At 52.1% G+C, this 15,083-nt stretch overlaps 1 protein-coding gene across 2 annotated transcripts; it reads left to right on the forward strand.

The window, feature by feature from the left end:
• Positions 1-276: 276 nt before the first annotated feature.
• SHKBP1 (SH3KBP1 binding protein 1) lies at positions 277-14,103 on the forward strand. Of its 2 annotated transcripts, none has more exons than XM_066243265.1 (18): positions 277-433; positions 631-684; positions 797-842; positions 949-1,022; positions 1,617-1,675; positions 1,898-1,978; positions 3,331-3,492; positions 3,573-3,663; positions 3,754-3,944; positions 4,884-4,999; positions 5,783-5,870; positions 5,973-6,089; positions 10,108-10,290; positions 11,341-11,496; positions 11,826-11,922; positions 12,983-13,161; positions 13,453-13,567; positions 13,692-14,103. In XM_066243265.1, the coding sequence occupies exons 1-18, from the start codon at positions 348-350 to the stop codon at positions 13,921-13,923; spliced, it is 2,127 nt and encodes a 708-aa protein (XP_066099362.1). In that variant the 5' UTR covers positions 277-347; the 3' UTR covers positions 13,924-14,103. The 2 variants fall into 2 exon arrangements, with proteins under 2 accessions (XP_066099362.1, XP_066099363.1); XM_066243266.1 differs by having other exon boundaries at positions 10,120-10,290.
• Positions 14,104-15,083: the final 980 nt, after the last annotated feature.

The following is a 15,083-nucleotide window of genomic DNA, read 5'->3' on the forward strand; positions in this document are numbered from 1 at the left end:
GCAGAAAACGTTTAAATATCCCCCTTTGTGTGTACTAATTTCGGGGTCTAAACAAGTGCCCCGGAAAAGCACCTAGATGCCAATGCAAAATGGGAACTTCAGAGGGTTGGAAAAATGTTATGCTATCCTCCCTAACTAAAAGTTCCCCGAAGGAACCGTGATGTCCACTCCCTCCGAGGCAGGATGGCAAGCCCCTTTAAGGGGAAGAGCATTTAACTGAGACGGATGAGTGCTTTGTCCAATCGCCGGTGGATCCGGGAGTTTCTAGCCCAATGAGCACACGGTGAGGGCGGGGCCCGGGAGCACACCCGGAAGTGGGTGCTGGCCTGCCGGCTTGCCCTGGGGCCATGGCAGCTGCTGCTCCCACAGCGGAGCGGGTCCCAGGTCGGGGGCCTCCTGGGGAAGTGATTCATCTGAACGTGGGAGGCAAGAGGTGAGTGAAGGAGATTCCTGAGGGCACTCGCCTCTCCGGGAGGAACCGCGTCCTCAAGGATTGCTTCGACCTCCGCGGGAGACACGGGAGCCTAGACTGGCGCCCGCGGAGGGTAGGGAATTCACTAGGTGTTGGGAGGGGGCCGTATTCCTCAACCTCCCTACTTCGTTTCGCGTCCGCTCACCTTCCCCGCACAGATTCAGTACCTCTCGCCAGACTCTCACTTGGATACCAGACTCCTTCTTCTCCAGGTGATTGGGAGAGCCAGTTTGGGGCGGGAGAAGGTATGGGGAGACCTTATCCCGCCGCCCCGCACGCACACACCCTGGCCCATGATACCTGCTCTGTGTCCTCTCCCTGCAGTCTTCTGAGCGGACGCATCTCGACACTGAAAGATGAGACCGGAGCCGTGAGTAGAACAAGATCTGAAATGGGGCGGTGGGTAGGAGGAGTGAGAGGACCCCTTCTCAGCTCCTCACTTTGCCCCATCCATTCTCTGCACCCCTTCCCGGCAGATCTTCATCGACAGGGACCCTACCGTCTTCGCCCCCATCCTCAACTTTCTGCGCACCAAAGAATTGGACTCCAGGTTGGCAAAGAGGGCAAAGGGGAGTCCCCCACCGTCTTCACCCCTTAGAACCCTTTCTTCGCTTCAGAATGTTCACTTAAGCTGTTTGGTGTTTTGTTTGTTTGTTTGTTTTAAGCGAGAGGCAGGGAGGCAGAGACAAATTCCCGCATGCGCCCAGATTAGGATCCACAGGGCAAGCCCCCTAACAGATGATGCTCTGCCCCTCTGGGCAGCTGCTCCGTTGTTGCTCAGCAACTAAGCTATTTCAGAGCCTGGAGCTAGGCCATGGAGCCATCCTCAGCGCCTGGGGCTAACTTTGCTCCATTTCGTGCCTTGACTGGGAATGAAACCAGGACTTCTACATGCCCAGCTGGCCAACACAATACAACTGAGCCAACTGGCCAGAGCCACACTAAAGCTCTTTGATCATGTTTAAATTGTGTCCTTATGGTTCCCCAAAACACACAAACATTTTCACCGGCCATGTTGTCACTCTTTATAATCTTGAGCCCGTCAAAATTTGCCACCTCTTGGGATTCTCTGTGCAGTTTTGAAAACTTCCTCTCAGAATTCTCTGCCCACTACCACTGACTTATAGTCATTTCTACTACCTAGGGGAGTCCACGGTTCCAGCCTCCTCCATGAAGCCCAGTTTTATGGGCTCACTCCTCTGGGTAAGTGGGAGCGCCATTAGCATCCTCATTGCATAGAAAACCAGCTCTCTCGTGTTCCTTCATCCCTCTTATGAAAGAAGGCTGAGTTAGAGCTGATAGCACTGGGTTTTGTCCTGGGTCTCAAGTGAATGGTGGTATTCTGTGGAGAAAGAGATGGGGGAGGGGAGGAATAATAGGCCTCAGTATCCCTCAAGTCCCATCTTTTGAGTCCTTCCGCCTCAGTTCGTCGTCTGCAGCTGCGGGAGGAGTTGGATCGATCTTCTTGTGGAAACGTTCTCTTCAACGGTTACCTGCCTCCACCAGGTGGGCACTACTAAGAGATGGAGTGGTGGGTGGGTAGAATGAAGACTACATTTCCCATAAAACTGCAGTTCTTGGGTGCTGTGCTGTGAACCCTGAGACACTATGGGAATTGTAGTTCTATATCAGATTCTTGGCATGATTATAAAGGAAGTAGGAAACCGCATTTCCAATGAGGCATTGGGCCACCTTGAGGCTCCATTGCATGCCCTGGCCTGCAGTGCAAGCAGAGTTGTAGTCAAGGTTTGATTTCTTTGTGGTAAGGCTTAGGAAGAACTTGGATCCTTTGCATTGAAGGAAGAACTATTAAAGGGGATGTATTGACTGTAATCTCTGTGAGACCTTGGTGCAGCCATCACCCTGGCCATGGAAAATATGCCCCAGTGGTTATTGGAAACTAGTCCATTAAACTTTGCTGATTGGTAGAAGGAACAGAGTGGGGAAATTTAATTTAAGGCTTTATTTTCTAACCTTAGTCAATACCTACCATCTACATGAAGTTTGCCAAATATGAAGACCTATATGCTATTTTTTAACTTATCTGTACTGTTTACCCTGTTTTATAAAAAGTAATTTTAAATGGAAGCTTTATATTACTATAACTAGGTAAACATGAAAATAAGGCCCAAACATAACAGTGTTATTTTATTTATTTATTTATTTATTATTATTATTTTTTGTATTTTTCTGAAGTTGGAAACGGGGAGGCAGTCAGACAGACTCCCGCATGCGCCCGACCGGGATCCACCCGGCATGCCCACCAGGGGCGATGCTCTGCCCCTCTGGGGCGTTGCTCTGTTGCGACCAGAGCCATTCTAGCGCCTGAGGCAGAGGCCAAGGAGCCATCCTCAGCGCCCGGGCCAACTTTGCTCCAATGGAGCCTTGGCTGCGGGAGGGGAAGAGAGAGACAGAGAGGAAGGAGAGGGGGAGGGGTGGAGAAGCAGATGGGTGCTTCTCCTGTGTGCCCTGGCCGGGAATCGAAACCCAGGACTCCTGTACACCAGGCCGACGCTCTACCACTGAGCCAACCAGCCAGGGTATAACAGTGTTATTAAACTCTGGTTAGATGCTGTTGCTTGTCAAGAGGACAGGCTTCCATGTATTAAAAGGGAAGATAGAAAATATTGAAGTAATAATCAATATTATGGCATCACCAAACTGATTCTTCCTTTGTGATGGGGTGAAAGGAACTGAAAAGGAAGTAACTTGTTTAGTGATTCAATTTCACTTAATGCCATGTCCCTGTACTACCTAAATTCTCTTCCTCAGAAGACATGATGGGAAATCAATATCTTGCTATGTGACCATTATTACTTATTACAGTTATTGTAATTTGCTCCATCTCCCTGCCGTAGTGTTCCCAATGAAGCGGCGGAACCGGCACAGCCTGGTGGGACCCCAGCAGGCTGGGGGGCGCCCAATGCCTGTTCGAAGGAGCAATACCATGCCCCCAAACCTGGGCAGTGCAGGGCTGCTGGGCCGAATGCTGGATGAGAAACCCCCTCCTTCCCCATCAGGTATATTTCTGTCTCCTGAAAGGCTGGACAGCCAGTGGAGCCCCTGTGCCCCTGCCCTGATCCTTGTTCTTCCCTCTAAGGGCTACTGGAGGAGCCAGGGATGGTGCGCCTAGTTTGTGGACACCACAACTGGATTGCCGTGGCCTACACCCAGTTTCTTGTCTGCTACAGGTACTTGGAGAGGGTAGTGGCAGGAGGCTTTGAACCCTGTTGACGGGGAGGGTTTGGGGTGAGAATTGATGATGTCCCCCAATCTTCCAGGCTGAAAGAAGCCTCTGGCTGGCAGCTGGTGTTTTCCAGTCCCCGCCTGGACTGGCCCATCGAGCGACTGGCACTCACAGCCCGCGTGCTTGGTGGGGCTTTGGGTGAACATGACAAGATGGTGGCAGCGGCCACAGGCAGTGAAATACTTCTGTGGGCTCTGCAGGCGGAAGGCGGTGGCTCTGAGATAGGTATGGCCCCAAGCTTTTTCCAGAAACCTCTGCCCTTTAGAATTCTATTCCAACCTGTGGTCTATTAGAATTTTCTACCTTGTTAGTATTTTTGGCCTGTTAAAATACCTCCACTATACAATTCTCACACTCATAAAAATTATTTGCATTATTTCTTTTTTTTTTTTTTTTTTTTTTATTTTTTATTAAGCTGGAAACAGGGAGAGACAGTCAGACAGACTCCCGCATGCGCCCGACCGGGATCCACCCGGCACGCCCACCAGGGGCGACGCTCTGCCCACCAGGGGGCGACGCTCTGCCCATCCTGGGCGTCGCCATGTTGCGACCAGAGCCACTCTAGCGCCTGAGGTAGAGGCCACAGAGCCATCCCCAGCGCCCGGGCCATCTTTGCTCCAATGGAGCCTTGGCTGCGGGAGGGGAAGAGAGAGACAGAGAGGAAAGCGCGGCGGAGGGGTGGAGAAGCAAATGGGCGCTTCTCCTGTGTGCCCTGGCCGGGAATCGAACCCGGGTCCTCCGCACGCTAGGCCGACGCTCTACCGCTGAGCCAACCGGCCAGGGCTATTTGCATTATTAAGGTGCCCCAACCCTTTAGAATTCTGTATCCTGTTCAAATTTCTTGGCCTGGTAGAAGAATCCACCCACATATAATTCTATCTTCTTGTCATAATTCAGTGCCCTATTAGATTTCTTTGCTTTGTTGGAATTCTTCATGCCAGTAGAATCCCGAGCCTGTTAGACTCTGTGTTTTCATTGGAAATCTCTGACTTGTTAACTAATCTGTCCCTAACTAATGTCAGTCCTCAGGAGAACCCCTGTAACTCCTGTTGGAATCCTCTATGTTGTAAGGATTCCATGGCCAGCTGACTCCTCTGGTCCTCAGAACTCTTCCTGCCATCCCTCTTCTCCCCCGTGAAGCAGGGTCTTCCTTTCCCTCAACAGGAGTCTTCCATCTGGGGGTGCCTGTGGAGGCCTTATTCTTTGTTGGGAACCAACTCATCGCTACAAGTCATATGGGGCGTATCGGGGTGTGGAATGCTGTCACCAAGCACTGGCAGGTCAGAGTGCAAGCTGTCCCTTTCCCAGGTGTCCAGACTGTACAGACCCAGAGAGGGTTCCTTTGTGCCCCAGCCAGCTGGCCCAGAAGTGGGCCAGAGTCTGGGATAAAGGCCTAAGAAGCATCAGGGAGGCCTTCTTGAAAGAGGGACTGCCAAGCTACAGAAAAGATGATTGGTTTTAGAAAGGAAAGAGGATTCTCCAGGCACTGAATGGGGAAGCAAGTGAGGGGAGATGGTGTGGAAGATAAAACCCAGAGAGAGATGTGCATTCTCTCTGCACCTACCCCTAGTCATGTCCAAAATGTAAAAAAAATAGAGACTTGCAGTGTTTTCTTCTGCTAGAGTGTGAGTGTTTGAGAGAGAGATAAGCAGAGAAAGGAAGAAGGAAGAGACAGACGGGGAGAGAAACAGACAAATGGAAAGAGAGTGTGTGAGAAAGAGGTGACGTAGAGAGAAGGGTGGACAGGGAGGAAGCAGGCCTGAACACCTGTGGTAGATGATAGGACCCAGAGAGACAGGCAGAGATGAATAGAGAAGTGTCAAATACAGTGTGAAGGCGAAGCTTAGAGACAGGCGCAGATCAAGACAGGCCCAGAGCAGGCGAGGCTGGAGAGAAGTGGGCCTAGAGACTGCCAGTGGGTTCTGGAGCAGGGAGGAGAGGGCATGCCAGGAGTGGGCACTGCAGAGGCACAGGCAGGGAAGGGCTGCCCAATGAAGCAGCGGAACCGGCACAGCCTGGTGGGACCCCAGCAGGGTCCCACAGCCTGCTCTGCCCACCCTCAGGTCCAGGAGGTACAGCCTATTACCAGCTACGATGCAGCAGGCTCCTTCCTCCTCCTAGGCTGCAACAATGGCTCCATCTACTACGTGGGTGAGCAGCAGGTTCCCGAGAGCCTCTCATAGGAAGTGGGAGTGGAGGGGAGAGGCTGCAGCACCTTAAACAAACCCTCTCTTCCCTCCCTGCCCACCACAGATGTGCAGAAGTTCCCCCTGCGTATGAAGGACAATGACCTCCTTGTCTGCGAGCTCTACCGGGACCCAGCAGAAGATGGAGTTACAGCTCTCAGCGTCTACCTCACACCCAAGACCAGTAAGCTATGACCTGGCTCCCCCCTGCCGTCAGCAGCCAGCCCCAGCCTGCAGCTGTCTCCCCACTGCTTGTGTAGCGTGACCCAATGAGACTAATGGGAGAGGAAACAGATTTACCTGTCTTTTAGTCATTCAACAAATACTCACTGAGCACCACTTGTATATAAGCCCTGTTCTAGGTACTGGACCATGGTGGGCCTCTTCACCAGGAGAAAAATTGACTACTAGCCATTCAACTGTAGGTTTCTTTTCCATCTCTGCAGTTAGGGCATGATGCTTGCATGCCTGTGGAACAACAAGGAGGCACGTTTTTCAGGGGACCAAGCTGAGTTTTCTCACTTGAGACAATTTTTGTTTTCTTTCATTGAACTCAAATACAGAGAAATAGCTTGATTTTTATTTGTTTTTTATTGAAATATCATTCACATTGGCCCTGGCCTGTGGCTCAATGGATAGAGCGTCAGCTGGCATATGGACATCCCGGGTTCAATTTCCACTCAGGCCACACAGAAGAAGTAACCATCTCCTTCTCCCTGCCTCCCTCTTCCTCTTCTCTCTTTCTTCCCCTCCCGCAGCCACTGGCTCAATTGGTTCAAGCATGGCCCTGGCGTTGAGGATGGCTCTGTTGAAGTGCATCAGCCTCAGGTATTAAAAATAGCTCAGTACTCGAGAATCGGCCCCTGACAGAGATGCAGGGTGGATGCCTGTTGGGCGCATGCCAGAGTCTGCCTCACAATCTCTCCTCCTCTCACCAAAAAAAAAAAAAAAAGAAGAAGAAGAAAAGAAATATTATTCACATACCATAAAATTCACCATTTTAAAGTGTACAATTTGATTTTTTTTAGTAGATTCACAATGTTGTGCAACCATCACTACTGTTTAATTTCAGAATATGATTTTTATCACCCCAAAAAGAAATCCCGAACTCATTAGAAATCATACCCCACTCCTGCTTCCTGACAGTCCCTGGGCACCTAATCTACTTTCTTGTCTCTAGAGATCTGCCTTTTTTTTTTTGGAAGATTTTATTTATTCATTTTAGTGAGGAGGGAGAGAGATTGAGAAAGAGAGAAAAGGGGGAGGAGCAGGAAGCATCAACTTCCATATGTGCCTTGACCAGGCAAGCCTGGCAACCTCAGCGTTCCAGGTAAATGCTTTTTTTGTTTTGTTTTTGTTTTTGTTTTTTCGTTTTTTTCTTAAGCTGGAAACGGGGAGAGACAGTCAGACAGACTCCCGCATACGCCCGACCGGGACCCACCCAGCACGCCCACCAGGGGCGACGCTCTGCCCACCAGGGGGCGATGCTCTGCCCCTCCGGGGTGTCACTCTGCCGCGACCAGAGCCACTCTAGCGCCTGGGGCAGAGGCCAAGGAGCCATCCCCAGCGCCCGGGCCATCTCTGCTCCAATGGAGCCTTGGCTGCGGGAGGGGAAGAGAGAGACAGAGAGGAAGGAGGGGGGGTGGTGGAGAAGCAAATGGGCGCTTCTCCTATGTGCCCTGGCCGGGAATCAAACCCTGGTCCCCTGCATGCCAGGCTGACGTTCTACCACTGAGCCAACCGGCCAGGGCCCAGGTAAATGCTTTATCCACTGTGCCACCACGGACCAGGCGGGATTTGCCTTTTCTGGACATTTCATGCAAAGAGAATCATACACTGTGTGGCCTTTTTTGTGTGTGTGAGAGGAGAGGGGATAGTGAGACGGACTTCCACATGTGCCCTGACAGATCCACCCGACAACCCCTGTCTGGGGCCAATGCTCAGATCAACCCAGCTATTTTTAGCACTTGAGGCCAACTCACTCCAACCAACCAAGCTATCCTCAGCTTCTGGGCTCACCCTCCAACCAATCCAGCCACTGGCTGCAGGAGGGGAAGAGGATAAGAAGGGGGAGGGAGAGAGGGTGAAAAGCAGATGGTCACTTTTCTTATGTGCCCTGACTGGGAATTGAACTGGGATGTTCATATACCAGCTGACGCTCTATCAACTGAGCCAACTGGCCAAGGCCCTGTGTGACCTTTTGTGTCTGGCTGTTTTCACTTAGCGTAATGGTTAATCTTTTTTTTTTTTTTTAAATTTTCTGAAGCCGGAAACGGGGAGAGACAGTCAGACAGACTCCCGCATGCGCCCGACCTGAATCCACCCGGCACACCCACCAGGGGCGAAGCTCTGCCCACCAGGGGGCGATGCTCTGCCCCTCTGGGGCATCGCTCTGCCAGGACCAGAGCCACTCTAGCGCCTGGGGCAGAGGCCAAGGAGCCATCCCCAGCGCCTGGGCCATCTTTGCTCCAATGGAGCCTTGGCTGCTGGAGGGGAAGAGAGAGACAGAGAGGAAGGAGGGGGGGGTGGAGAAGCAAATGGGCGCTTCTCCTATGTGCCCTGGCCGGAAATCGAACCCAGCTCCCCCGCACGCCAGGCCAACGCTCTACTGCTGAGCCAACCGGCCAGGGCCTTGTTTTATTTTTTGTGCTTAGTGTTTTCTGGATCTTAAGATATCTTTCCTGCCCCCAGGTTGTGAAGATATCTCCCTATATTTTCTTATAGAACTTTGTAGTTTTAGCTTTTACACATAGGTCTCTGTTTCACAGTAAGGGTCACGAAACATTTTTTTCTAATAGGAATAAATTAATGCTACACTTAACTTCACAGATTGTCATCATGTAAAACCCCTTTTTGTTTAAATTTACATATAGTTGGTATATTATATATTAGTTATATTAGTTTTAGGTGTACAATATAGTGATTTGACATTCTTATACTTTACAATGTGATCACTCCACTAATTCTAGTAATCATTTATCGTCGTGTAAAGTTATCACAGTATTATTGACTATGTTGCCCTTAACCTTTTCACCCTTCCCTCATCCATAAGGCCCCTTTCTTATTTATTTATCCCTTTCCTCCCCACTTCCTCCATCACCATATGCCACTGTTCTGTCATGATTAATATTTATCTTTTCCTGTGTGTGTGTCCATCATAATGAGCATCCTGGGGAAGTTTTGAATTTGTGTGAATGGTACTGGGTATCTATTTCAGCTGTCCTCTTTTTTTTTTTTTTTTTTTTTTTTTTTTATTTTTCTGAAGCTGGAAACGGGGAGAGACAGTCAGACTCTCGCATGCGCCCGACGGGGATCCACCCGGCATGCCCACCAGGGGGCGATGCTCTGCCCCTCTGGGGCGTCGCTCTGTTGCGACCAGAGCCACTCCAGCGCCTGAGGCAGAGGCCAAGGAGCCATCCCCAGCGCCCGGGCCATCTTTGCTCCAATGGAGCCTTGGCTGCGGGAGGGGAAGAGAAAGACAGAGAGGAAGGAGAGGGGGAGGGGTGGAGAAGCAGATGGGCGCTTCTCCTGTGTGCCCTGGCCAGGATCGAACCCAGGACCCCTGCACGCCGGGCCAACACTCTACCACTGAGCCAACCGGCCAGGGCCTGTCCTCTTATTTTGTTTGCCTTGCCCTGGGTTTAATATCCATCCATGTGGTAATGTATTGCTTTTAACTGCTGCACAAAATATTACAACCACATTTTTCTTACACCCAGTCTTTGAGATGGTCCTTGGAGCTTCTGACATTTGCAAAATAACTTTTCCCCTCTGGAAAGTTGGCGATGGCGGGGAGTCCCTTAGACACATTGGGTTGTACTTTCTTGTCTTGCTGTCCATCTGTTTATATATGTCTTTAGGGTTTTTTGTCTTTCTCTATAATTCTATTTCTGTCTGTGTCTGTTTTTCTCTGTCCCTACATCCCTCCCCGTGACTCATTTTCTCAGTTCCTGTGTGTTCCCATTTCTCTAGTTTCTCTCTCTTCCTTCTCATGTTATTTCTTCATTTTAAATTGTCTCTGGTTCTCTCTTTTTCTGATCTGTCACTTTTTGTCCTCGTTTCTCCATCTCCATATCTCCTCACCACCTTATTATTATCTGTTCCTCTCTCCTTACTTTCTGACTGTCTCTGTTCTTCATCTGTCTGTCTCTCTCTGCCTTGGTTTCAGTCTCTCTGTGACCCTGTCCCTTTCTTCCTTCTTGGTGCCTCATTAGGTGACAGTGGGAACTGGATTGAGATTGCCTATGGCACCAGCTCAGGGGGCGTGCGGGTCATTGTGCAGCACCCCGAAACAGTGGGCTCTGGGCCTCAGCTCTTTCAGACCTTCACTGTGCATCGCAGCCCTGTAACCAAGATCATGTTGTCGGAGAAGCACCTCATCTCAGGTGGGCATGCCGGGCTGCCCCAGGTGCCCATCATCCTGCAGGAGGGGTGGCTCGGATGGAAGATGAAACTAGGTGGATGAGAGTTTCCATGGGGGGGGGACATTGTGTAGGGAGAGACCTCTACAGGGAAGAAAAGTTTGACCTGGGACAGAATCACGGAAGTGAAAGGATACTATGAAAGGGGGCACCAGGGTAAGGGAGAGTGAATATTTCATCAACTCAACAAATGTTTTTGAGCACCTACTGTATACCAGGTACACAGGGGACACAATGATGAACAAGACAGGCCAAGTCCCTACCCTCATGGAGCTGATGTTCTAGTAGGGACAGCGGACAAATTGATAAAAATATAAATCGATATCAGACAATGATGAGGGCCATGATAAAAAAGCTGTGTGAGTGGCTAGAGAGTGTCAGGGTCTCAGGAGAGTGCATGGTTCCAGAAGACCTTTCTGAGGATGGATCTTTGAGCAGAAATGAGGGAATGAACAGTGTAGGTCAGTGGGACAAGCATTCCAGGCAGAGGAAACAGGTATGGCGAAGGCTTTATGGTGGGAGGGTGTTTAATGCATCTGAGGAAAAGCAGGGACCCCCCTGTGCCCAGGGTGCAGTGGGCGACAGAGAGGGTGGATTGATGGGGCAGGTCGATAGGACCTTGTAAGCGCTGGAGAAGACTGTGTCCTTGAGCCTGATTGAGATGGTGCCACAGGAGGGCTCTGAGAAGGGGGACTGTGACCTGATGTTGGTGTGCACAGGCTCCCTCTGGCTGTGAGTGAGACAGCCTGTGGGAACGGGGCAGGAGCAGGCAGTGGACGCAGGAGGCTGCTGCAACGGTCCAGTTAGATGAAGTGGACAGGATCCGCTCGAGGTAGTGGACAGGGTATGGTGAGATCAGGCTCTGAATGATTTTAGAGGTAGAATCAACAGGATTTTTGACCATTTGGAATTCTGAGGGACCTGAATCTTAACACCTTTAAAAGTTGTCCTCTCGGGGCTGGGAAAGGTTGGGCAGCAGCAGCCCAGCCTGACCGGCTACCCTCTGCCCCTCAGTCTGTGCTGACAACAACCACGTGCGGACATGGTCTGTGACTCGCTTCCGTGGCATGATTTCCACCCAGCCCGGCTCCACCCCACTCGCTTCCTTCAAGATCCTGGCGCTGGAGTCAGCCGATGGACATGGTGGCTGCAGTGCTGGCAATGACATTGGTGCTTCCTAGCCCCTGGCCACCCACCCCACAGACCCTCATTGGCCTCCACAGACCCCTTATCTGAACCCCATTGACCTCTCTTTACTCCCTGTTCCCAGTGTGGAATTCTGTTGCCCCTGCTGATTCTTGCTGTCTGCCACCTGACCTGGGACCACCCCCATCCCTGTGAACCTCAACCCGGTTGACTGTTGCTGATCCCCAACCCATTCTGACTCCACCCAACTTCAGCAATCGGGATGGGGACCTGGTCCTGGGACGGGACAGAGCCTTGGGGTGTGGAGGTCCTAGGGACCTAGGAGGCCTGACCCTCACCCCTGCCTGGCCCAGGCCCCTATGGCGAGCGGGATGACCAGCAGGTGTTCATCCAGAAGGTGGTGCCAGGTGCCAGCCAGCTCTTTGTGCGTCTCTCATCCACTGGTCAGCGGTGAGGACACCTGTCAAGTGGGGAGAGTGGTCAGAGGAGAAGGCAGAAAGCCAGCTGGGATAAGGGGGTCCCAGCCAAGGGGCACTAAAGGAGCAAGGCCTGGGAGGGAGCATGAGTCTGGTCCAGATTTGGAGGCTAGAGGTATCAAAGGTGTGACACACAGGGGTGGGGGTGAAGCTGGCACCTGTGGAGGACTTCAGACCATAGAGACCACCCAGTATAGTCAGGGTGGGAGAGGGGGCCCAGGCAGAAAGGTCAGAGCTGGGATGGGTAGGTAAGCAGAGAGGTCAGCATGGGATGCTGGGGGCCTGGAGAATATAGAGGAGGTGTTGGCTTCACCCTGGGAAGGAAGCCTGGGAGGGTTTTCTTGAAGGTGCAACTGAGCAGAGACCTTAATGATAAACAGGAGTGAGTGTGCCAGGCTGAAGGGACAGAATGTGCAAAGGCTGGGAGTAGCAAAATAGGTCTCTGGGGCCAGAGCACGGAACTGGAGGTGAGCAGTCCGCTGCATAGGGGCAGGGCCTTGTCGATTGAATGGAAGAGCTGAGATGGTCCTGCGTGGACTGGGAGCCATGGCTGCTGTGATGGGGAGGAATTGGAATTTGGATTGGAGGCCAAGAGCTCAGAAAGGCGGCCGGAGAGGTGCCTGGCCAGAGAGTAGGGCTCGACCAGGGTAACACCTTAGGCAGAGGGGAGGGACCGTGGAGGGACACTGGAGGCCCAGGGACCGCCATGGCAACAGTGAGATGAAGGAGGCACTGAGATGACACTCAAGCCTTCCCTGAGGTGGAGACAGGGAGTAGCAGATTTGGGGGAGAGTCCTGAGACCCACTAGGGACACATGGCATGTATGCAGGCAGGGGACATCTAAGAGGCTGCTGCCCACTCTCAGGACTGGAACCCAAGAGATTAGATTGGGGAAGGATAGAGAAACTTGGGGGTAGAGAGGTGGGAATGAAGCCATAATGGTGGGGACTGTGCCCCAGGAAGGGTGTAAGGATGAGAACAGAGATGAGGCCAGGCCCTGCTGCAACCAGTGACCCTCTTCTCTCCCTCCCAGGGTGTGCTCGGTGCGCTCCGTGGACGGCTCGCCCACCACTGCCTTCACGGTGCTCGAGTGTGAGGGGTCCCGGCGGCTCGGCTCTCGGCCCCGGCGCTACCTGCTCACCGGCCAGGCCAACGGCAGCCTGGCCATGTGGGACCTGACCACTGCCATGGATGGCCTCGGCCAGGCCCCTGGTACTCCCCACCCCACCCCAATCCTGTCCCAAGCTGCATAGACTCACCCTGAACTCCTCTTCACATCCCCTTCGTCACAATCGCCCTTCCCGAGTCCTTGCCCCTCTCACACTTCTCTGACCTCCAACCCTTCTTTGCCCTTGCTTTTCAACCCCTCGCAGTCTCTCACTGTTGTCCATTGACCTCCTCATTTTTCTCCTATCCCAACCTCAATCTTTCACATGACCTTTGTCCCTAGCCCTGTAATCCTTGTCCTGCCCCCTGACCCTGCTTCCTTGCCCCCCCCCCCAGCAGGTGGCCTGACAGAGGAGGAGCTGATGCAGCAGCTGGAGCAGTGCGACTTGGCCCCGCTAACTTCCTCTCGGGGCTCTCTTCCCAGCCCCTCACCCCGCACCTCTCTTACTAGGTAGGCATGACTCCACTTCCCTTTCTGCGAGGTGGGGAGGACAGAATATGGTGGCCTTGGTGGGGAGAGCGGGGGGGGGCAGCTGCCCTTTGATGGCCTGCATTGACCCTCATCACCCCCTCAGTCTTCACTTAGCCTCCAGCAACACCTCCCTGTCTGGCCAGCGCGGGAGCCCCAGTCCCCCACAGGCTGAGGCCCGGCGCCGTGGGGGAGGCAGCTTCGTAGAACGCTGCCAGGAACTGGTGCACAGTGGGCCAGAGCCCCGAAGACCACTGACACCAGCCCCCCGGCCCACCATGGGTCTTGGGGTCCCCCTTGCACCCCCCAAGACGAAGCTTAATGAAACCTCCTTTTGAACACACTGCCATGGTGCCTTTAGATATCCAGGTCCTGGGGACTTGCGTGCTTCCCTACTTCCTGTCAGCACCCTGGGTTCAGGGCCAGGACCTCCTTGGAGTGGTCACTGTTACTAAGTTCTCCCAACCCCCTTTTCTGGAGCCAAAGTCACCCTACCCTAATAAAATTCTCACTGCCAACACCTTCCTTACATTCTTACAGGATTTGGGAATACCCAGGGAAAGGGTGGAAGAGATGTGGGGCCCAACTAGGTCCCTGACTAGAGATTCAGAGACATCTGTCTCCTGGTTGAACCAAAAAAAGAAAATGTACAGGTTTACAGTCAGCTTCAGGCATGGCTGGATCCAGGGGTTTTCAGTCAGGTTTCTCCCTCTCTGTGTCAAGATAACTCCAGATGATTCCTTAGCAACTTTATTCTCTCTAGCTGCTGCAGAAATCACAACTGATTCTCACTGGGTTGAATTGAATCAGATGACCATCCCTAAACTAGTCATTATGGCCAGTGGATAGAGGTGTTCTCTTGTTTCACGGAGCCAGGAGGTGAGGTCAGGCCTGTGTTGATTGGGTAGAGAAGAAGTTCCTGAAAAGTGAATAAGGGTTTTGTTACCACAAATGGGGATGAATGGCTACAGGTTGGCAGAAACACAGGTGTTGTTGCCACATCCTTAACATTTGTACCCCAGACATCACCACTGCAGACACCTTGCCCACTTCCCTGGCTACCCGGCCTTTCACCTCTTTCCTGCCCACACCTGAGAGAGTGTGTGGGATGAGTTCAGCTCACCCCAGCCTGGCATTTTTGGGATTTTCTCCTAAATAATACTTGTTGCTATGGCAACTCCTTAGGAAAGTCTTCAGGATCTTTTCCTTGGACCAATGAAGAGAGAAAATTGGCCAGACTAGCAACAAGGGATTTTTGGATATGTTGATTATAGATTCTCAGAGTTTCTGGAATGCCAAAGTTGTCTGTAACATGGTAGAGAAAGATCTAGATGTTAGGAAATCTAGAACGAATATTCTAGTGAATGAGCAATGTTAAGGTTCTCTCCCTTGCCATTTCAGCAAATCCAGATATAGAAGCTTCTTGAGGCCCTGGCTGGTTGGCTCAGTGGTAGAGCGTCGGCCTGGCGTGCGGGGGACCCGGGTTCGATTCCCAGCC

Source organism: Saccopteryx bilineata, chromosome 9 (assembly GCF_036850765.1).
Source record: "Saccopteryx bilineata isolate mSacBil1 chromosome 9, mSacBil1_pri_phased_curated, whole genome shotgun sequence".
Taxonomy (NCBI): domain Eukaryota; kingdom Metazoa; phylum Chordata; class Mammalia; order Chiroptera; family Emballonuridae; genus Saccopteryx; species Saccopteryx bilineata.

Excerpts from the sequence above, each read along its gene's own strand:
- SHKBP1 (XM_066243265.1), top strand. The coding sequence starts at position 348 with ATGGCAGCTGCTGCTCCCACAGCGGAGCGGGTCCCAGGTCGGGGGCCT. Across the intron at positions 685-796 it reads CCAGACTCCTTCTTCTCCAG|TCTTCTGAGCGGACGCATCT; the intron begins GTGATTGGGAGA and ends CTCTCCCTGCAG. Across the intron at positions 11,497-11,825 it reads CAGTGCTGGCAATGACATTG|GCCCCTATGGCGAGCGGGAT; the intron begins GTGCTTCCTAGC and ends TGCCTGGCCCAG.